General features: G+C 38.0%; 3 protein-coding genes across 3 annotated transcripts in view; all 3 read left to right on the top strand.

Moving 5' to 3' along the window:
- Positions 1–550: 550 nt before the first annotated feature.
- Positions 551–1,048, top strand: LOC131676948 (molybdopterin synthase sulfur carrier subunit). Its single transcript, XM_058956389.1, has one exon. It carries the CDS (start codon positions 755–757, stop codon positions 1,046–1,048), a length of 294 nt encoding a protein of 97 aa, XP_058812372.1. The 5' UTR covers positions 551–754.
- Positions 1,049–1,064: 16 nt separating this feature from the next.
- Positions 1,065–1,845, top strand: LOC131676947 (molybdopterin synthase catalytic subunit 1). Its single transcript, XM_058956388.1, has 2 exons — positions 1,065–1,193; positions 1,256–1,845. Exons 1-2 carry the CDS (start codon positions 1,065–1,067, stop codon positions 1,592–1,594), a joined length of 468 nt encoding a protein of 155 aa, XP_058812371.1. The 3' UTR covers positions 1,595–1,845.
- Positions 1,846–5,587: 3,742 nt separating this feature from the next.
- Positions 5,588–23,807, top strand: part of LOC131676946 (tubulin polyglutamylase TTLL5) — a 64,767-nt gene continuing 46,547 nt past the window's right edge. Inside the window, exon 1 of the mRNA XM_058956387.1 lies at positions 5,588–6,473. The gene's annotated coding sequence lies outside the window, so the exon portion shown is untranslated. The remainder of the gene's footprint in view (positions 6,474–23,807) is intronic.

The raw sequence follows: 23,807 nt of genomic DNA, 5'->3' as shown, positions 1-23,807 counted from the left end.
GCGTTTGAAATTTCGCTGCGTGTAACATAATGCATTGCGAATATTTAGGTTGGGGAGATTGTGGAATTAACAATTAACCAAGTACCTAATAGTTGATACGCATACGTTTCTGATGATTTTCAACCTGTTATCAGTAGTGACCTGGTAAACTATTCGGAAATCGTTTTGGGATTTTGAATGATTGCGGAATGGATTCCATTTTAAATGCAACAGATGATTTCGATTCAATCTTTTTAGGAATCGATTTCTGTGTTTCGGCTGGAATCTGACAACTATAAAGCTGTCCGCAGACAAGGCAACACGACTCACGCCACAAAAATATTCACTATGGATTCTGCTCTAGCTATTCCAACGTGAAAACAGAACAATATGTGAATAGCTTGAACAAGACCCATAGTGAATATTTTGTGTAGCTTGTGTATACAAAATATAATCTAGTATCGTGTCGTTGGTATCGCCCTTTATAAAAAAAAGCGTTCCTTTATATGTAACCTTTCGGTCCAATCGATTCACCCCTTGTTACGAGAAACGTCAGTTGTCTATTGTTTACATTTATTTCGTCACCATGAACTGCGAAGTGTTACTTGCTATCAGCTGTTATCAGTAGTGAATCCGATGTGTACCACCTTGGGAGACATCATTATTTCTGCTAAGGAGATCAAAATCCATTGAGCATTAATTATAAGGTGTCATGTGAAATAATCCAAAAACTGGTACTGATCCATAGCTCCGCTACTGCAGCTATAATTTAGTGATGAGCATCCAAGGCCAGACGGTAGTTCGGGTGAATCTGCTGTTTTTTGCCAAGTCACGCGAACTTGCTGGCACATCGTCGTGCGAGAACTTTCTGCTGTCGACCGGTAGCGGTGGCACCATAAGTGGCCTTGAGGTTTTGAGTGAAATCTGCGAACGCTTTCGCGACCTAGCCGCCATCAGAGACAGCGTTATAATTGCCCACAACGAACAGTACTGTGAAGATTTGGCGGCTCGGTTGTGTCTCAGAGACGGGGACGAAATAGCAGTTATTCCACCCATTGCTGGAGGATAGCTTAATACAGGGGAGAATGAACTATCTGAAGCTAACCTTCGATAAGTTGGAAGTAGGCGAAATAAACGAATTGGTGGCGCATGAATCGTGTGGTGCTATTTCCTTGTTTGTCGGTACGACTCGAGATAACTTTGATGGTAAAACGGTAGGTTTGTCCGGTGTTTTAGACATAAACTGATAATAAAATTCTTCCCCCTATTTTTGTAGGTCGTTTTGCTTCAGTACGAAGCATACGAAGCGATGGCGCTTAAAACGATGAACCACATTTGCGACGAAATGCGTCTCAGGTGGCCGGATATCAAACACATCGGAATCCACCATCGCCTCGGGATGGTACCGGTTAAGGAAGCTTCAGTAGTGATCGCCGTGAGCTCCCCTCATCGGAACGCGAGCTTGGAAGCGGTTCACTTTGCTATCGACGAGCTCAAGAAGAGTGTCCCAGTGTGGAAGAAGGAACAGTACGCTGATGGTGAGGGTTGCTCCGAGTGGAAGGAGAACAGAGAATGCACATGGTCCAAAAGTTACAAGGATAGTCACATTTTATGACATTGCGAGAGTTGAGTGTTGTGCAGGTATTCTGCTATTTCATGTTTTCATTTGTTACCGTAGATTCTGGCAATATAGTATAGTGAAATGTGGTAAAAAAGTTTATACATTTTAAAACGGTAATGCCACTAAAAATGCATAATCATAGGAATAGTGGTGCTTATAGATATGTACTGCTTACACAAGCATATATTTATAGTCAACAAACTAGTATGAGGCCTTGAATAAAAATGCTTTGTCATAGTTTCATAGATTATGTGTAATTACTGGACAGCCTTTTCGTGCTTCGATACAAGAGATACAATACAATCATTATTATCGTTCAACTGTACCAGTGTCAGGTACGTTACTGATGACAGCTCATCTTTGCAAAGCACCAACCTTAATCTTAATATTCATATCACGGCATGGAACTGAGAGAATCTTAATCGAGTTCCATATCATATCATCTCAGCAAAAAATTGTCTAACGGCTCAAAGGACCAACCTTATTGTGGTTTGGTTGGAAGCTCGCGCTCGCATTCTCTGACCAAACATGCTCTCTTTTCGCTGTCGCTCTCTCTGAGAAAACCTGCTGGTATCATCACAGAAAAGTAACTTTTTACAGCCTGTGGGTAGATTTGGAAGATCAGAGGTAAAAATATTATATAGGATTGGTTGGACGCTTGACCCTTGAGGAACGTCTGCTTTAACGGGTAGCTTATTAGATTTACAATTGTGATAAGATACCCGTAGGGTACGGTTAGTAAGATAATTTTTAGTTTTCTTTATTATGTATATTGGAAAATTGAAATCCCACATTTTGGCAATCCTTTGTGCCAAACACTGTCGAAAGTTTTTTCGGTGTCTAGAAGTGCAACTCCAGTGGAATGGACCTCTGAGATATTTGCCTTCATTATGTTAGCTATTCTCACAAGTTGATGAGTAGTTGTATGTTCAATACCAAATCCAAACTGCTCGGGAATAAAAAAAAGGATTCTCATTAATATATGACATCATTCTAGTTAGGATAATTTTTTCAAATAATTTATTGATAGAGGGAGAGCAAACTAATTGGTCGATAGCTAGAGGCTTCTGCTGGATTTTTATCTCGCTTCAGAATAGAAATAACCTTGGCATTTTTCCATTTTTCAAGACAGTATGCTAATTCAAAATATTTATTGAATATTTAGATTAAGTATTTCAAGGTGATTTCATTTTTACCGTTTTCATATTTTTATGAGACTTCGTTTTCAATGGGACTCACACCGTTGAGATTAAAATTATGGACGCTCTCAAACAGCTGAGCAAGTTTTCGAGCTTTTTCCTCGTTTTTATCAAGTATTGTGTCACCTTCCTTCAAACCTGAAAATTCTTTCTGCGGTTTCTTAAGAACCTTAGAAAATTTCCAGAAAGGTTTTTTTTTTCTTTGTTGTGTACATATTCCTCTGCTACTTCCAGAAAGGTTTGGAATATGACTTGATTTGTTCAACCTCTTTCGCGAAATTTTGATTCCTTAAAAGTGATTCTGATATTTCATAGCTTGTTCAACGATTAAAATCACCGATTATAAAGAATTTCGACTGATTTCTTGTAAGTTTCCTTTCCAGAAATTAGCGAGGAATAAAAAAAAACTACAAGGGGCAGCCCTATGGGGTTGCACGAACTGTAGACGTAGGACTAGACTACTTAATGTAAATATTTGTTTTCTTAGTACATTTAGAGGAATAATAAATCAAATATATTTCTTACGTATAGTTACATATTAAACCAAACCTTCTTGGTTATCAGGTCATTTCATTTGTAATAGGTGATCGAATCCGATTAAACTTATTTGTGAAGATCTGATGAAAGAAGACAGAAAACCGTGACCGAACTAATATCTGGAACTGAATCTTCATAGCACAAGTTCAGCTTTTAAAAATTGTAAAAACTTTTCGGTTGTGTGTGGTAAAAAGCCCAGATCAAATTTTCGACAATATAATCACATTTCATGTAAGCTTTTAAGTTATATTTTGGCATTAGTGTAACTTTCTTAAAGTTTGCATACAAATGTAGCAAATGCAGTAGTCTTAATCATATATCGAAACTATGATTATAAATGAATCGAAAACAACTTCATATATGGACTTAGATACGTTTTTTACATGGTTTTTCGAGTGGCAGTGTATTCATTCATAAATTAGCAGAATCAAAATAAGATAGGCTGAGTGGAAATGAATCACGTGAAGTGGAAATAAATTGTTCGAACGTAAATAATAAACTTTCGTTGTGATTTCCATCGACCTGCATAAATTTGTTGCTAAGAAATGTTTCGTCTTTGCGCTACAAAAGCACAGATTGCTATCATGCGGGTTACGCATGCAACCGCTAACAAACAGGGATGCCACATTGACATCTGTGTTTCGGTCAAAAATATCGTTTTACCATTTGTGATAACTGAAACAGGAAAAAAATTGTGTTAAATTTCCGAAAAATCTGTGAAAATCTATAAAATTTTCATCAAAATGTCGAAAATTTACCAACTGTGAAAAAGAATCTGTGCTCGAAAATTGTGAAAAAAGTCTGTGACATTGCAGAAAAGTCTGTGAATATGGTAACCCTGCTAACAGATTAGATATACCTACCTACACATTCGCCTCAAACATTGAACCCAAGCGCACAAAGCAAAATGAGTCAACGCTGATGATGATGGGTAGAGCAAAAGAGACAACTAGTATCACGACACTATGTTAACCGTGTTTGCAAATGGAGCTCAAGTTGTACATTATTTAAATTTTTCATGACATGATATCAAAAATCTTTGGGTTTATCTATTGGAATCAATTCTTAGAAGTATTTTGGGGGAGATATGGGCAAAAAATTTGAAAATTTATCGTGAGATGGTTGAATTATATGCGTTTAAAATTTTCGTTACATACCATTTTTGTAGAATTTGGAAAGTGCACCCCCATATCGAAAACAAAGACGTAGTCCTACGTCAAAATATAAAACGTTTAACATTTTCAACCTTTGGTAACCTAATTTAGACGATCTATGGTTTGTTTGTTCGTTTTTTTATTTGCGTGACTTGACGTGACGTGGCGCTCTATAGCTTGTTAGAAAGGTATTTTTATATGTAGCTATACGTATACGAGGCTAGCACCTTGGGCAGCGGAAAAATTCAAAGTTTTAGCAAATCCCATACAATTCTTTTATAAGAAATGTAGAAACTATTAAATAATTAAATTAAATAAATTTTTTATCAATACAGTAGTGATTCGCTGGTTGGGCCACATCCTCTGTCCAAATAACGAATTTGATTCGCTAGTTGAGCCGAAATGTATCTGCGCACATCTCTAATTACTGTTAGTTTGATTTTCAAAGTGAATTTGACACGAGATTTTGACATTCTGATGTTTTTTAATTGGACAATGGTCCAACTATGAGAGGTCCAACTAAAAAGCGGTCCAGTTAAAAAGTGACCAACCAGCGAATCGCGACTGTATCACATTAGTCGTTTATGCGCGCACAACCTCCTAGCACATGGTCAACGACAATTGAATCCCGTTAGCCTTGCTTTGGCTCTCTCCGCTCATCCGCAAAAAAAAATGTGAGAATAGGTGTCACACAAACGCACGAGGCAGAGGTTTGCTGGTGACGCCGTCGTTGTGCTGGTTCCCCTTCGTCGTTGTTAGCTACCAAAACAATCAAAACAAAAATCTCGTTGACATTTCTTTTACCTCTTTTACCCAACACCGGTGGCTGCTGGTCGGTGAAGTACTTCGTAGTGTGGTTAGTCTTTTCATTTGGACTTCAATCGAAATTTCGCTGGGTGAGGACCAAACCGTGGCGACCATCGGCGGTCGATCGAATGTGTAGTGTTGATTCTCTCCTCAGTGATTGAAATTAGTTTGCGAACCGCCAGCGGTAATTGTATAATACTCTTCGCTCTTTTTTATCTCTCGCATCGCATCGTCGCCGTCGGAAGTTCTCATAGCGCAACCGAACCGACACACCATCCGCACGCCCCTGCGTATATCACACGCTCAGTCCACAAAGCAATAGAGTGGCTGGCGTTCGCTGGTGGCCACTGAGTGCCAATACCATCGACGGGTCGTACGACAAAGAACCGCAGTTTTCTGCAAACATCTGATCGTGCCGCATGTGTTTTGGTTGTATTGTGGGCAGGTAGTACATCAAACAGTTTTTTGTTACCCTCGACGTTCGAACAGCATAAATTCAAGATTCTATCCAATTCTATGATTCTATCAGTTCTTTAGCTGTCGGACCCATTCCATACCTGTGTGAGTAAATTGATGCTCTAAAATTTGTATATCGATTGTTTGGACCTGTGCAAATTTCGACCGAGACGGAGCCTAGTCAAACCAACGTTGATCCAGTATGTGGTAATCAGTCTGTGACTCTTGTGATAAATGTGTCGGTAGAGCAGCCAGACAGAAATCCGGTGGAGAGCAATAATTGCAATTATTCCGCTCGGATTCGGGGAAACATAGCGCCAGTTGCAATCGCGAGGAGCGCTACGACGGAAAAATCGATTTTATTCATTGTGTATCAACAAGCAGCCTCCGCTGCAAGGAGGTGAATCGCACATGTGATTTTATCTGCTGATGTAGCCTTGCAATATCATCGCTGCTATCGCCTACATTGGATGGTTTTGTTGCAGTATCCTATGTGATTTTGTGCATCATGTCTGGTGGAAACTAAATTTGCTGATTGGAAGTTTTATTTTATCGGTGGTTGTAAATTGTTACTAGCTACTGGAGAGTGCATGCAGTAACAGCAACAGCAAACACGAGTGAATAAAATCGTGAAAAAAACGCTACCAAGGAAAATCGAGGAAAAAGTCCAGTGGGAATATTTTCTTTGCTTCTGCGGCACATCGGATGACTCATTTCGAGGTACGTAAACTTTTTTCTGATGGTATATTTGCAATTTGAAATATAGACTACAATGACGTCGATTTTTCACTAAAATTTAGGTCAGACCATTGAGGACATGCTCAGATTTGTACTGACCTTCTTCCTGCGCCAAAAATTTGATTGGATTAACTCTGATCTGATACAGGACCGTTTTTGTCACCTTGAAGCATGTCGATTGGCTCGCTATACTAGCCATCACTTTATAGTGACGTACATATAAAGGCAAACGAAGGATAAAAATAGATGAGCAAACAGTCGAGCCTGTGACTGGAAAAATAACAAAAAAAGACCTACACAGTTGATAAACGACAAACTGCGCAAAGTTTACCAGTAACTGGTTAACTTGGTTAAATTAAGTTGACATAGGCTGATGTGGAAAGAGCACGATATATACTTTCCCGGCAGGGATGAGGAAGAAACAGGAAACTTCCACCCAACTAATGTGATAGAGCTAAAAATACCAGAAAACTTTCCTTATTACTCAGTTCACAATAAACATTGTATGTTTGTGACTAAGACCGCTTCTAAATACCGCAGGGGGTACCAAACGTGGTACTGTTTGACGAGATTATTTCTGTAAAGTAGGTAATTAATTTGCTTTCCACCCTTGCAACAAGCCTAACCTGACCCGTCCTTCCATGTGTGCGATTCACCAACTGTCCGGACTAGGTTAAATTTTTTTTTGCAGAACAAAAGTATCGCGTGACAACCCTGCCTCGTCCGCGGTACGTACGGAAGCAAAACAATGCAAGAAAACTAACGTTGACAAGAAGAACTTGATTGTACATACCCCCATCTGATTCTCTGTGTACAGGTTGAGCTTTGCTTGTTCCTACAGGGGAGCGGGGCTGGAACCAAACAGGACACTTGGTGAGTCACGTTTGCTGTTGGCTCGCAGCAAGGGTGTTAAAATGAAGTAATCATCACATTATGTTCGAAATATGTAGAAAGTTTGTGGTTTTTGCAAGTTTTGCACTTGTTTGAAATTATATCATAGCTTGTCATATGATCCTGTAAATCTAGTCGACCTTGATTGTTGGAGGTCGTAACATTGTAATGATACAACAAAAATAAAGTGTTAGACAAGTACAGGGTGTATTCGCTAAAATTGAACAAACAAAACATTGTTGTTTAGAAAATATTTGTAAACGTCTGGCGAAACCAAAATGCTGTAGGGAATTGATCATAATACCTCCTTTGGCATTTTTCACGTATGTTTGGAATAACAGTTAAGATTCAACTGAGGAAGTCTCATAAAGAGGTCATCCTTGGAAACGAAAAACGCATTTTTTTCACCCAACAATCTTCTTGAAAAACAATTTTCAAGATTTTTATGAAGATTTTGCCAACGGTGTTCAAAAAACTACTTATTTCGATTTCAAAGATAGCCGCTTTTCAAGGCATCCTCAGCTGATCCTTAAATCGGAATTTTCAATCAAACATGTTGTCTCTAGTATCTCCTAAGTCAGAGGACACTCTTTGTAAACTGTGACATGTTTTCACTCGAAGGATCCCTCGTACTTCTGCTAACACGTGGATACCGTTACATGTCGAAACGTTTATTTTTTTATCGAACACCCCCTTTATGTACCCATTGCCAGAGGCCGTCCTCGTCCCCGAAGATTCATTGTCAACCTTGAAATAATAGTTACAAAAGAAGAACAAAACAGGAAAAGCTAGACGATGCTGCACAGAAGCTTTGCAGTCTGTGTAAAAATGACACCGGGACAGCACAGAAGCTTTGCAGGCTGTGCATAGGGTGTAGCCTTGCTAAAATCGATACCTATTAAAAATGTAAAAGATTTTTGAAGTAAACTCTGGTGTTCTGCTGGTCGGTTCCATCTTCGCTGCGTTTGGACTTGTAGCTAGTTTGCTCGTGCGCGTGTGTTTGTGAGAAATTGACGCATTCCGTTCTTTACAAAGAGCACTGAAAGAGTCTCTTTTATCTTTTGGGAAGTATTCTAGAAGGGGTTGCCTTGAAGTGTTTTGAACGGAAACATTGATGAGGCATGGAGGATTTTTTGCAGTCTCTGGATATGCACTAGTTTCTGTCACTTTGAGTTGTGGAGAAAGTGTGCCCAAGAAGGACACCCTACGGTTCAAAAGAGGCCTGTCATTTGCATCATTATATTTGGTTACACTTTCTGGTAGATATACTGCTGTTCTTTTGACAGTTCCGTCTTTGTATGCACTAACGATTACGTTGAAAATGTATTTACCGTTACTTTACTTTGGTGCTTGTCGAAAATCAATAGGGATCTTTAGGGATGTGCGGGTTAAGTCATATTCTGATGCAGATTAGTACCGTGAGTTAATATCTCAGTCCTTTTCCAATTTTTAGGCCCGAAACTTGAAAAAAACATGTTTTAGTTTATTTCCTTTTAGGACAATAACACATCCAAACCCATGCGACTTGCACGACTCTATAGGTTGCCTTATCAGATCTACCATAGTTTGCAGATGAAACTTGGATGGCAGGCTGTTAGCGGATTGACAAAGTACCAGATCATGCTGTGTGGGGTGCTGTCCAGGTTAACAATGAGGCGAACGAGATATTTGCAAATACGTCATTTAGTCGGACAACTGTCAGTTTGTTGGTTGAATTTAAGTTAGTTTTTTTTTTAATTTAAAAATCAGAAAGGAATAATTAAGATTTAAGAATGATATGAGTGCACTCGTAAGGACACCTGCTATCAATAAATATGAAAAACTGGCACAATTTTTCCAAATTAAAGATCCCTATTGCAATTATTACAGGATATTTTTTGAAATCGTTCATTGGCGACATTCTGACTGGTTTCTACTATTCGCTGTGTCTCGACATAAGTCACGTTTGTATTCGGTTTGATGTTTAATCTTTATCTATAAAAGAACAAACACCGATTTTGTAACCAACTAGCAAAGAGAATAGGGAAAGAGACGAATAGTGTGAAGCCAAAAATACCTTATTGAGCAGACCAATCGTGCAATGTAAATAAACATTACTCATGCCTGAGTTGGAGGAGATAAGTATTGTACTTCTATCAAAAAAGAAATTTGAATTTCCGTCAGAATTTAGTTCAATCGTGATTGTAAGGTGCATTCTAGAGTATATGTATGAGTAAAAATAAGCTTTAGAATTATTTCATCTCTTTGTTTCGAAATGCACATCGTTTGATAAACAAATCCATCGATCGACATACGGTTTGTTTTCAAAATATAATTGACTAATCTATGTGGAGTTGTGTTAGTGCGAGATTGAGGTTAAATCGGGTAGTTTTTTTGCCAAATGAGGTTAAATCAGATGGCGAATTGAAAACATAGCTTTATATGTATGTTGTCTATACACATTGCAACTGTGTTGGTGTCCTAGACGTCAAATAAGTCAATAGGAGTCATTTAAAGTGCTGCCTGTAGAAGCGGTTGCCAAAATTCTAGTGTTGAAATCATCATAAAGGGAGTGTTGCCGTTTTGACTGATTTTCACTCTTCGTCTCTTTCCCTATTCTCTTTGCCAACTAGCAGCCCAGAGAAAATCTGAATACTGCGCGCCATTTTGACACATTCATTGTCATTTGATCGGGTTCGGGTACTCTTCTTTGGATTCTGAAGATATGCTTCTCGAGATTCGGATGGCTTCTGATGGGATTCTTCTCAAGATTTACTTTAAATCTTTCGCAAGATCCTCAACAACATTTCAGGGAACGCTTATTCGCGGACGTTTTTGCCGTAGAAAAAATGGTTACCGAACAATTTTGTTTGTTCGAATATAATACATGCAAAAATTCCAACGACCCGAGCAGAGTCTGATAACAAATTGAGAACTAAACTTGATGTTGTGATGTAGTAGGGAATGATTGCTCAGGTTGCTATCATTTTGGTCGTTTTAATGGTTAAAAGATCAAAATCGAAAGCAGAAAAATTGCACTATTATATCAAACAAAAAACTATTTATGCTATCAGTGAAAGCAAATTGAAAACTCATTGAGATGGTGAAATATTTCATTGATAACAAAATAAGTAATCATTTTGATGTTCGTCAAATAAATAGAAACAAACATTTTTTTCTAAAAATGTAATCTCATCAAAATGAGATCAAAATATGATGTCATATCTGAAAAAGTTTAAACTGATATCAAAATAAGATTTCAATTTGATGCCCTATATCAAAATATGTTGTCAATTTGCTGTAATTTTGATGTTGGACTTTGCTCGGGGACCTTTTAAAAAATTGCTCTTTAGCCTAAATGATCTAATTGTCGTTGTAAAATGTTGAATTCCTCCATTATAATAATATAACATCTTTTATCATATTTATTCTCCTTCAGACTTTGGAATTGAAAGAGGAGAATAGGAACAAGCCAGGATCGGTTTCTATTCGACATTAGTGTAGACAACGACGACTCATACGTGCTGACTGAAGAACAAGTTATAGAAGTAAACTAAACTACAAAACTCGACCGGACTATATCTGATTTGCAATCGGATCAAAAATAATCCGCTAGTCATCATAAAGATTTCTAAAATAACTCGCAGAAATATTCAGCCGTGACATATCTGGAAAGTTCGCCCAAATAAGCTCAGAATTGTGATATACTTTCTAAATCAAGCAAACGGCATCACTGGCGAATAGTCTTTTATGAAGGGCTGTCGCGTCTATATGCTCATTCATATAGTTGAGATCGACGGTGTGGTCACAGATTCAAGTAGATTGTGCGTGGTGTGAAGGGGTTGATTGATTCAAGGACCCCTTTCTCCAGTGAGATTTTTGATCCATTTGAGTTGCGATGAAATTTTTAAAACGAAGGAATAATTTTCGCTTGGATAAAGGGTCTCAACACGCTGCACAGAGGAGTAACTAGAACAAATTCTTGGCCAATCACCAAAATTTTTTTTTCGATTTTCTATTTAGTTATATTTTTTTAGATACCTAAAAGCATACTGCATATTGTGGCAAAATAAAGAGTATGCCAAAAATTGCTAAAGATTTTTTGCATGGATGCAAAATGGTGATATTTTAAGGGTTTTTAATTTTTTTTTATTATATATCCAGCAAAATCGCTTTCAAATGATGATGACTGTATTAAATAAGACAATATTATAACAAACGTAATAGAACACAACTATTTGTATAACCTCCACTTAAAAATAACCGAAATAGTAGTGTCGCTGTTTATAGGACCAGCTTTAAAAACACCTTTTTTTACAAGTTATTCCAAATTTGAATGATAAAAAAGTTACATTATACGGCAAGATCCGCCAAAGTTGCTGAAATAACATTACAAAACAAGATTCCGGCTATTCAAAAAACATTCAATCTCTTCCGATCTTTTCCGATCCATAAATTCCAAGCGATTTGAAAATATTGATATTTTTACTAATTTAAGGTACGCCAAAATGCTGTAGGGTCAAATACTATGTTTGGCAAAATGAATCTTTATGAATATGTGCACAGGTATCCCTTTTCTTCTTCCTTTTCCACTAACCAACTGTTCATGCAGCGGGAAAAACAAATGTATTCACAAAGATCACCTCGAAAATACTAGTATTCAGAAGGATCTAGAAAATTGACCCCTGCACTGGTAAGTGGATAGATGCCAAATAGTCCCAAAACCAGTTATTTTCTATTTGTAGTTCAAATTAAGGCATAATAACAGCAATAGCCGCAATAAATAGTTTTGGCCAATATTCGACCCCAGTTACTCCTCTGTTCGCTACGAACATTTTTGTTTGGATTTACACCTATATTGGTATCAGAACTCATCAGATTATGGCAAGAACTTGTACCCTATTCCTACTAAAAACTATAATTTATACACTCCATCGAATTTCCTTTAAAAAAAATCAATACCAAATCCTCATTCGAATGTTCACTTTTCCGACCAACGGTATTGACCGTCAGACCACATTCGTCCTTGGAAAGGTTTAATGAAACCACGTGGTTTATCGTTTGATTCTTATTCGAATTATTCAGTCTTACCCAGCCCGACTAATGGCGAGCTAAATTCAGCCGTTAGCACTCCACAGCTCATTATATATTTTGTTACTTCTACCCAACGATCGATGAACGGAAGCCGATAAACTGCGAACAAAATCCCGTAACAACTGTCGGAAGATATTAGGACCGTCCGACCGGGCTGGATGGTGAAACACTAATATATACGGCCATCAGAATCGAACCCGGTAGGGTATAGTTTGCGGAGCTATGAACGTATTAAACGATGCCGAATTAGTGGATACCGTCGTGTACCTATGCTATGTTAAACGGTTTCATTCGGAACGCCGAAGTGTTTTAGTAGCTTGACACGTGGTAAGAAACAGTATAACGGCCAGTGGGAAAACCCGCCCTTAATGTACTCGTGGCTTAGTAATCTGGTATTAACTAACACTTTCTCGAAAATAGAAATCTCACTTGACTGTTTGAGACTTGAAGTCTGAAATGCATCTGTACCATTGAAGAAACAATTTACAAATAAGACTGGTTTATGGGAAAAACCTGCACCAAAATGTTCCAAAGATTTGCTCTTGACGCGCAAATGTGGTTTCAAACAATTTTCTTCTTAGTGAGAGAGAAATATAGCATAGTGCATCTTGCATTGGCTTACTAAGACAAACCAAATTTCACTAGTGATCATCACATTTAAAATGAACCCCTTTTCTTGCGGGACATCACACTTGACTAGGGGTTTGCTCAGGAGCACAATTTATGGGCACGTTTTTGGAGCTAGTGTCAATCCGGCACTAGCTTAGTCCCGGCACTAAGTTAGTGTCGGATTCTGATGAGACGAGGTCGGCACCATTCCCTCGGGACTCAAAATGTTAGGTTATCCCTAGCAAAAGTAATATCAATCGCAAGTGATAAATAAATACAATACGAGGCACGTGGCGGCCCTTCTGCATACCTGTGTAGCCGTCGACCTACTCATGGTGTAGGCGTAAGAGAACTATCGCGTGGCTCAAACTACGTTGTGGAGGGTTTGTTTATCACAACCATTATATTGTTCGTTGATACTAGGAAAGCATTTACATTGTGTCATGAATAAGTTATGCTATTTAACCCTTTCAGTCTCAGGCTTATATTTTTTCTGCTTAGTCTCTAGGGAGAATCTGCTTCTTATAGTTCGATGCCGTTGGTGGAAAGTGAATTGAAATTGTTATGGTTTTGGGTTGTTTGGCAGGTTCAAGTACCAAGCAATGAGGATATTATTATCGGTAGGCGCAAAGCTGAATCACGAATACCTCTATTTGCATACCGTTTGTGTTTGAATGTGGAAACAATCAACAAGCTGTCCCCGATACAAATGCATACAATACTCAAGGTATTGCATGAAAACGGCCAATTTCGCCTGTTAAGCAGGTCGGAACTGTTGCGATTCAAATTTGGGTGCTATTTACCGGTCCCAGTGTATCAAGGCCCATGCGGTGAAGTTGTAAAAGCAGATGTGTCTGGACGGGTTGTTTGGCATGAATGAAATTTACTGCGAGTTGCATAGGAATCATCCGTCGCAGCAGTTCGAACCGAGGCAAAAATGCATATGGGACAATAACCAGAAATCGCGTGTTGTTGTTTCTAATTGATGTAGTAGCGACATCTTTTATCGAAATCTTGTGCCAAATACCCCTCATATGAAGCATGAAGTTGATCTCGATTATCGTTTATTTTCTTTCGACTTCCTTACGGGATGAGGACTCAGGTATAAGTGAAAATTGGGATTATGAGAGACAGTAGTGTAAAACGGATTATTACGTTACATCAGAATCCCAAAAAAATAAAATAGCGTCAAACATCGACAACTCGTCGCTGTTGTGCTATATTATGGCAAGCGCCATTTAGCACAGTTCGAGAAAAACGATTTTTAAAGTTTGAGATTGAATATCTTGAAACTTATAAATGGTATAAACAATTCAAAGAGAACAATTGATGCTTCTATCTATTCTGCATTAATCTCTCAAATATTACGAAGATCGGTTGACTATGTTGCGAGTTTTTACTATGAATGTAAACAAAAATCGCACTCACACGTGTCATAGGTGTGTATTGGTGACAAAATTTTAACTTTGCGTTCATATGAGCTTGAGCTTGTGCGACCATCCTACAGTGGTCGGAAACGCCAAAAACGTGAACTTAATTCACTAGAGGCCAAACCATAACCAATATTCACAGGATGTCTTTGGACGAATTGTTCGTATGAATATTCCCCACAATCTGATAATTTAAATTAGGCATGGCTTACTATGATCGAACTAAAAAAATTAACTTTTTATCCTGACGAGGTAGAAAGTTGGTGTCTTCGTTTTAAAAGTTTTAAAAATGCTCATAGTGAAGAAGTTTGTTGAAGAACTTGAGCTTGTAGGATCAAAGGTTATCGATTTATAAGGCGTTTTCTATGGCAACACCCTTAAATCTAGTTTTTTAATATAACTTTTTTCATTGTGACTTTTCGTACAAACTATGTTCTAGACAAATATGTAGGTATCAAAACTACATAATATTGCCGAACACTGCATGTAAAAATACTCATTCTTTTAAAAGTTATTGAAGACTTTTACATTTTTTTACACCAACTTCAACTAAGTATAAGAAAGAAAGGTGCAAACCAAAATGCACGAACAGGCACTTTTTTCACTGTCTAAACTATGCAAAATAAAGTTAAGAAGGTTTGGTGCGTGGAGTCCTAGAACCCTATGAATAGGGTAAGTTTACTTTATCTTGTTTTGTGACTTTTTCCATACAAAAATCAGCAAAAAAAATTTTTTTCATTTTTTTCCGTACAATTTAGTAATTAATGGTATGACATCCTTTTGTAAGAAATAAATTCATTATGACATGTCTAACTGGGTATATATCAGTTTAGGATCTCCAATGATATTAAAAACTTCACATTTTTGCTCCTACTCTTATAAAATCTGAAATGTTCAGATATATGTGAAATAATACTTGTAATTGAATGTCAAATCAAGAAAACCAAGAATTTCAAAAATTGTGGCAAAAAACTTAAAAAAAATTTTCACCTCAGAAAAATCTCAACGACCTCGGCTGGAATTAAAGCCAGGCCAACTGGAATGAGTGGCAGTCACGCTTACCACTCAACCACCGGCGCCGTCTTAACTTTTATTCATATCTTTGCGTTCATATGATCGATAAATAATCAGTGAAATGCATTTTGAAGGAAATAAGTCAGGGAATCTAGAAAAAAATATTATTTTTGGTTACAGTGTTGCCAAATAAAACTAAAACTGTGTTTTTCTCACAACTCGTGTAATTTTCTTTTGAAAATGTTTATGCCATTGTGTTTCTCAGAAATTTTCACACATAAAAAAATCTAAAACTTCAATATAACCCGAGCAAATCCCGAGATACAGTGATTTGAAGCAAAAAACTCACAAATTCTCATCATGTTTCTCGTTATATCTAAGTAACCAAATAGAATTTCAAAATTCTGAAAACGCCACTTTGTAGAGATTTTTCAAATAAGTAATGTGGCATATCTAACTCAGTTTACCCCAAAATGGCGTTTGTCATAAGATAGCACAACAGCGACGAACTGGCATCTACCTGTCAGATCCATGTCATGACATGAACTACCTTTCAATTCACGAGCATTTACGTAGTTCGAGAGGATAACCCCGGGTGTACCTAGCGTCCAAAGGGGGGTAACCTACAATTCATATGTCCTTTCCTTATCTTTCGTTTTAGAGTTATGGTGTCTTTGGTCAAGTTATTGGATGGCATCTAGCGCTTTATTTAATCTTTTCGGAATTCCGTCGCTAGGTCGGCGCTGTCATTAACTTTTTAATGGAACGAGTTAGAAAGATGGTGTCTTCGACAAAGTGGTATATCAGGTAATTATAAGTATTTCTTCCGAAGATAATAACCTTGAAGGCCCTACAAGTTTTAAAATATGGTGTATTATTTAAAACATAAATAATAATATTATTAACCAAAGCATGCTCTATCTCGAAACATGCAGGACCTATAAAGTTTGCATCTTCAGAAGATCTATTTAAAATGATAGGACCTACAACTGTCTCGAAGACACCACATTTCTATCTAGATTTATTAAAAAGCTGATGACAGCGCCGCTCTTGCGGCGGTGAATTCCGAACTAGTATGCTTCAACCAAATAAAGCGCTAGGAGCCATGCAGAAACATTTCCGAAGACGCAATACCTCTATAACAAAAGATAATAAATTATTCCACTTTTTTTTATTTTTCGGTCACAATGTACCGTTTTTCTCTTAATCTCTTATTGCTTGATCAACTTTCATAGTAGAGACATAACACTTTCACTGGAATTTTCAAAAAATTACGCTAAAAAAAACGTTCGTTCAAGAGATATATGTTAGATAGAAAATAGCCATACACAGCAAGTAGGTGAACGGCAGTCACCTTCAGGAACGATTTCCGGGTCTAATTTATTTCCCGATTCCCGGGAAGCCGAAAATCATCGGGAGATGAAAGCTCTAGTGAACGCCTAAAGCAACTGGCTGGTACCGAGGGATGTTTCGGTTAGTAAATCACAGACAAGTAAAGGGAAACGAAATCTTGTCTTTTGGCGTGAGAGCCAAATGTCTGAGATCATGCAATATTTTTTCATTAAATTTAAAAATAATTGGATGAATCAAATTGAGCATGAAGGCGCAACACCTACCTTAAAGAAGTTGGGTTTGAATGTTTCGTGTTCCGCTCATCAGTAACTGACACCAACTTGCTTTCGGCTTGACGTTACAAGTTGATCTGGTGTCGAAACACGCGTATCTGCACTGCCTATTATACTACGTTAACACTACAGAGTTAAAACAGGTTACAATAATTAGCAACAAGAAAAATGCCAGCAAGATAATGTTAAAACACGTTTTAACTCGTAGTGTGAACGTAGTATTAAAGCATAAGAGTCCCATATTGATAAACAGCAAGCCGAGAAAAAACGCTGTCCAAGATTTACATTGTCATTGAGCGTTATGAATGGGACAACAATATTTTGGTATTTTTCGATATTTCCTAAACAATCCTGGTATTCACATTTGTGCATTGTGTTCCAGTGGTGATGCGGAATACAATCCAACAGATAATTCATTTTAGACAAAAGACCATGTGGGACGCTGATGCTTTAATGGGCAGTGTAGCGGTATTTATAAGCCTGTGGTTAAGTGTAAGTGTATCTGTGTAACACAGTACAAGTGTAGACTTTGAAGTACATTGTAGGTTTTTTTTTAATAATACAGTGGAATGAAAATATAAAACTTTTTCTTTACTTATTTCAATTGCGTCATTCCACTGAGTCACTCAAAACCAGTATAAATAGTGCAAAATACGATGCCTTGCTGCCCACTTTGAATATCAGAGCCTATAAATTCGTCGAGATCAATCATATTTCTAAGAATTCTGCAACCATAGTCAGTAAAAATATCATTTTCCATTAGAGTAGGCATATTAGCATAAAATTTATTCCATTCTCACTCGTGACCTGCCGACAATATGGCCGCCATTAAAGGAATCAAGACAGCTCGTAACCAGCCTTGTCATGCCCCGTGGCAATTTTGTTGGTTGAAATCTAGTTTTTCTCTCCAGACAGCCCACCATCACTTTTTTTTTCATTCGCCTTGAGGCGACACAACGTAACGGGGAGGATGGCTCCAAAATTGTCACGTTTCCAACCGGTTAATGACTTTCTTTCGTGCAGTACCCGGATTTACAACGGCAACGGCTACTGTTTTAGACCGAAACCCTTCAGCTCACAGGCACATTGTCATTCAGAACACCCCACGGTTTGTGAATAAATTAAATAAAATCCTTCTTAGATGTTGGAATCGATAATGTTGGTTGTGTCACTTTGCAAGTACACACCGTCTACAAAGAGATCACGACCAACACGATAAAATTTGCACCTTTCTATTTGGGTGGTTAATAGATGATTTTCCCGGTTCGAGCAAAACAAAATAGTCGGAAAGAAACATGGAGACGTCAGTGAGAAAATAGGTTACAGCGGTATACCAGCGGTATAATCTAACTGCACTTGTATGTTTCCTTCCGTTGGACGAATTGGGCGGAGTTTTATTACTGCCGGTTGAGGTGAAATAACTTGTAGTCCACTTATTCCATTCTGAACCGGCGAAACCGCAATTTGGTATCTTAACGAGGCTTCCGATAGCTACACTTTTATTCAGACTTTATTTAGCAAGATGTCTAAGAAAAATATTGATTTTGAATTTGTTTCAAGGATGTTTTAAACCGGTGAATTCTTCATTTTCAATCTTTGGAAACTGCTTAACATTCTTTACAGGTAACACTCGTTCTTTTCACCTGGCACATAGCAAATTCGCCTACATCCATCTACACGCTTTAATGCGACATAAGAATACACATACAGGTAGTTGTAGGAGTTTCTCAGGACCACAGAACACGCACGTTGTAACTATACTCGTGACGAATCAAAAGTCGTCGGAAAGTTTGAACCGTACATTTGTGGCAAAGAAAGTAGAAACGCAGGTTAGGTAAAGGAATGTGATTGATAGTGGAAATAAATAGTTTAGTCACGCCACTGCGCTTGAATTTTGTTTGGCGAATTAAACACGAACGATGTCTCCCTTAATGATGGAGAAGTGTTGATAAGATAAATTTATAATAGGTACTTTACGATTCAAATTTATTACTACATATTTGGCGTGCTGAATGGCAGATCATTTACCAAACTGAGTTAGGTACATTGAGGTTTATAAAGCAGGCAATACGAGAGAAGCTTTGAATATACAGGATAAGTTTAAAAGCTATCTATTTTGTCTCCGACACTTCGATCCGAATGGGTCATTTTTAAAGAAACCTTAAGAAAGGTCCCAAATGGCCCGAAACGTCAGAAATAGAGCAAAAAGGGTTTTCGAAATTTCAAGACATAACCTAAAAACAAAAACACTCGACTCTCATCCAAATGTGTTCGATGTTTCAACAAAAAAAAAACAAACAAAGAAATGACGCTGCACAAAAACACAACTCGACTCATCAACCGCGGCGGCTAATCGAGCGAAAAATATCGTTCGGAATAAAACATCTGAATAATCAATTCGACGAGAACATTTCAAATGGGCCGATAAACAAAACGTAAACAATTCCGGTTAATACTTACTTCAAATGGACACTAACAAAGCTTTATACATACCTTAAATAAGCCGATTCTGAAACCTAGCTGTTGAGGAAATAATGGATTATCGAAAAGGCACATAAGCAAAATAACTCGTTTTGCTTATGTTCCCTTTCACTTCCCCTCAAAAATTAACGGCTCATAAACACCAAACAACAAAACGGAAAAATTTGTTTATGGGCCCTTTTTTTAATGAAAAAGACTATACTTGAAAAGGGAACAAAAACATCGCAACACCAAGAAAGGGATCAAAATAAACGTCACATAATCATTTGTTGTAAACAAAAGGGCTCACCCGCACGCACTATAAGCTAACGTCTCGCCGAAAAGGGATTATGGGAGAGGGCACAAAACCAGTGCGATGTTTCAAAAGGGACCAAAACATTTATCTACAAAAAACGTTCAAAATACAATTGTTTTAATAAATCTGTTATATTATTCGGAAAAAATGGTTAATTTAACACGGCATTGAGTTGTTTGGTACTTAAATCAAGCTCCTGTTCATAAATGGGAATATAAAGTACGAGGTGATTTTTCAGACGCCATTTTCTCAACATGAGCTTATTGTATATAATGCCTTATGAAATGTTGACGTCGAATTGAGCGTCGTCTTCCGTAGGAAAAACACTATTCTACTAGACCTGTATAATCCATGGAGCAACGTTGACAGCTATGGCCACCGAAGATGGCGGCTGTCGCGTGATTAGTCAATTGGCAATCTATCTACACGACAGCACAATAAACGATTGTTCGTCGCTCGAAAACCGCGATCGAGCGGAACGGCTAAAAACCGCAAACAAATCACAGCGGCGGGCGGCGGACCGTTGATGGCTGCCGGCGATTGGAATCAACTCCATCAGCAGCGGCGGTGTGCCGAAACACGCTTGTCACGAATGAAAAATTGCATGTGGAACATTTTTTGACGTGCATCATTAGGCTATCGGTGAACAAGAGTTTAACGAAACGAAATAGAAGCGATTAGGCCTAGTTATCTGCACGCGAGCATCTCACATTTACTACTAGTTACCTTGGTTCAATGCACATCCCTTTCACGATCAGATCCAATCCCAATCGATCGACGATCTCCTGGGCAGTTATGGGCTCGGCTGATGAAAATCGACATCAACGTTCGATTTTACGAAAGTTACGTAACCGACCCTGCTGCTGCTGCTCACTCATACATTAGTTATGATGTTTCAGCCGGTAACTTATTCGTAGTGCACTTGCTAGGTGGAGATAGCGATAAGCCGATATGCCTTACTAAATAGTTACGTTGGTAGGTGCTTGAATTGGTACGCTAGTGAAAATGCCGTCGAAGGGAAGTTGTTCCTTCGTCGTTGTACCGCGGTCTTTTGAAAGAAAAAGCTATTATATCATTTTCAATTTTCACTGCTTCTGATTTTGTGCGGTGCGCTGCTGTGCGCTAATCATTAACGATGTGTTTAATTAAATATTTATAAAATCCAATCGAATAGGTGTACCCCTCCATTTCAGACAGTGATTCACTGTTGGCATCGTTCGAGTATGACGAGAAAATTTCCAGAGTTAGTGCAAATCGAGGAAACATTTTATGCGGGTTTTGGGGAAACATGCTGACATCGGAAGGGTAATAAAACACCACAGACTACAATGGGCTGGACATTTAGTGCGAATACCGAAAGAGGTACAATTACAAGGTAATTTTATCTGGATCGACGATTTTGTCGGCTACGGAGCAGAACACGAACTCTTTGGCTTAACTAGTGAAATTGAGAAAGATGCGCAGTCGGCAGGTGTTCCAAGAGACTGGAAAATGGTGACCAAACATCGTTTCGAGAAAAGTTTGAGTTTTTTAAATTATTCCAGGCTACTCTGCTATACAATAGATGTCTTCCATTTAATTCCACTTTAATTACTGAGTGGAATCAAAGGAAAGACATGACGAATTTCGCGCCAACTCGAACAAATGTTGGCAGCACTCTCTTAGATTTTAGTGAAACTTTCTGTACATGAGAACTTTGTCACAAAAAGCCACTTTGCATACTTTATTTTTTCAAAAATGATCTAGACTGTCTTTTGAAAAGGGCTAAACTTTTTTTTGCTATTTTTTTTTTCAAATGGCTATAGTCTAAAAATGACAAATCCTACAAAAAAATGTTGTAGGAGTGATTTTCACAAAATTAGTCAAATTTTTGAATAAAAATATTGAAAAAATTCTTCATTGACTCCTACACTGAAAAAAATCGATTTAAAAAAAAGATGGGTGGGTAATGTCTGCGACATAACCGGGGAGATGTAGAATACATAAGGAACACGTTCTTCAAATATGTTGATACTCATTAGGATTTTCGGACAAAAGCTGATTTGGGCGAGGAATATTTCAAATTATTCTTTACAAAAATGATGGTGGTCCTGAAAAGGACCGGTTTTGTTGGCGTTGTTGGCCTTGGTGAGGGAGATGGCTAACGATGAAATTAATTGTTAGCATGAGGAAGTCGCGTAGTACTGGCCAATGGAAGAACAGATAATAATTGATTCCTGAAAATCAATTTTTCTTTATTCATGTAAATTATACATACTTACAAATCTAACAGAAGATTCCTGATCATATTTCTGAATCATTAGTGCGAACATTGTGTAATTTGGTTAAGTACAATGAAAGTTACAAACTTTCCAAACTCGACCTTCTGTTCATTCAGAAATATTGAAATGGGGTGTCGTGGTCACAATAAAAAAAGATGGGTGGGTAATGTCTGTCACATAACCGGAGCGTCGTGATTTCAATTCGAGACGTTAATTTAAATCTAATAATATTCAACAGAATCACGTTTGAATGGGAAATTTTCAAATAATTCTCTATGGTAATAATGGTGGTTCTGAAAAGAACCTTTGGTATCGGCGTTGGTATTGATGGTGATGCGCTGGATCGTTGGATATTTTTGGCATGATAGTTACGTGCCTGGCGAACTGTTTTGTAGCCTCGAACAAAACGACAAGACTGGCTTCTTCGGGTACCATTACGGCTGAACTTTATAAGCTTAGCTCGACTTTGAAATCCTGCACAATCTCACGAATCAGACACTGGTAGGGCCATTTTGTTTGCTACTAGCACGGAGCTGCACAAAAAATCACTTAATGCAGTTAGTTCACGGGGGCTGCCAAAAAGCTTGAATAGAAGCATGCGACTTCAACGTTTCTCTTAAACACATGCAACAACACATTCGTTTTGGTAATACTGATAATAACAGTAGAAAGGAATGGAAAAGCAGTGCACGAAACGAGCGAGAGGATAATTTAAATTTTTGTTCCGTGTGCAAGCTACTTCTTTCCACCCAACGTATTATGTTGCTTGTTGAAAATTTGCTACACACCTTAAAATAAAAGTTTCAGTTTAACTCTCACTAGAACACAATTGATTGGTCCTGAAAAGAACCGTTGCTTTTATTGTAATTTACGCCCACTCCCACAAACCGACCAAGTAGGCATCACTGGCTTCATTACGGCTGAGTTTTGTAAGCGTAGCTCGACTTTGAAGTAATACACAACCTTACGAACCAGACGCTGGAATGTTAGCCAGCGGATTAGTTGCTCCGTTGCCCTTTAGTTGGGGCGAAATACTAGCATGGCGACAGTTCCTGATCGGTAGTTGGTTGCGATGGGCCACCAGTAGCTGGGCACTTTTGCGGACCGTCATCATCGCCAACTGCTTTCCTCCGGTGGACTGGCTGCTTGCTAGTGCTTGAACGAATACGAATGATGAGAAAAACCGAACGACCAATATTCATATACGAGAAAGCACTACTATCGCTCTCTCGCTCGTTTTCGTGCCATTCCTGCGCCTTTCCTTTCCGTTCGGCTACCAATACTAGCATAACCAAAACGAATATTCTGTCTTTCCATCGCCTTCAATCTAGTGGCCAGTGCTAGCAAACTTGCATGTTCAGTTTTTCAATAACAACATTCAAACAATATTTTCAAAGAATGTTGCAGATTTGAAAAGAAGGAAGGAAAAGATTTTCACAAATTTAAATTCTTTCGTGTTATTTGTTAGCGCTGATAAAGGCTATTTAGTTTGCTACTAGCAAGGAGCTGCACAAACAAATCGATTTATGCAGTTAATCAACGGAGGCTGCCAAAAAGTTCGAATAAAAGCATGCGACTAGTGTACTTTGCACGTTCTATATTTTATCAATACTAGAGAGGATCAATAAAATAATTCA

This window comes from Topomyia yanbarensis, chromosome 1, assembly GCF_030247195.1.
Source record: "Topomyia yanbarensis strain Yona2022 chromosome 1, ASM3024719v1, whole genome shotgun sequence".
Classification (NCBI taxonomy): Eukaryota; Metazoa; Arthropoda; class Insecta; order Diptera; family Culicidae; genus Topomyia; species Topomyia yanbarensis.
This window is presented reverse-complemented; position numbering and strand designations above follow the sequence as displayed.

Bases quoted from the DNA above. Each gene is read 5' to 3' on its own strand.
- LOC131676948 (XM_058956389.1), top strand. From the start codon at position 755: ATGAGCATCCAAGGCCAGACGGTAGTTCGGGTGAATCTGCTGTTTTTT.
- LOC131676947 (XM_058956388.1), top strand. From the start codon at position 1,065: ATGAACTATCTGAAGCTAACCTTCGATAAGTTGGAAGTAGGCGAAATA. The intron at 1,194-1,255 runs GTAGGTTTGTCC...CTATTTTTGTAG, and splicing joins ATAACTTTGATGGTAAAACG to GTCGTTTTGCTTCAGTACGA.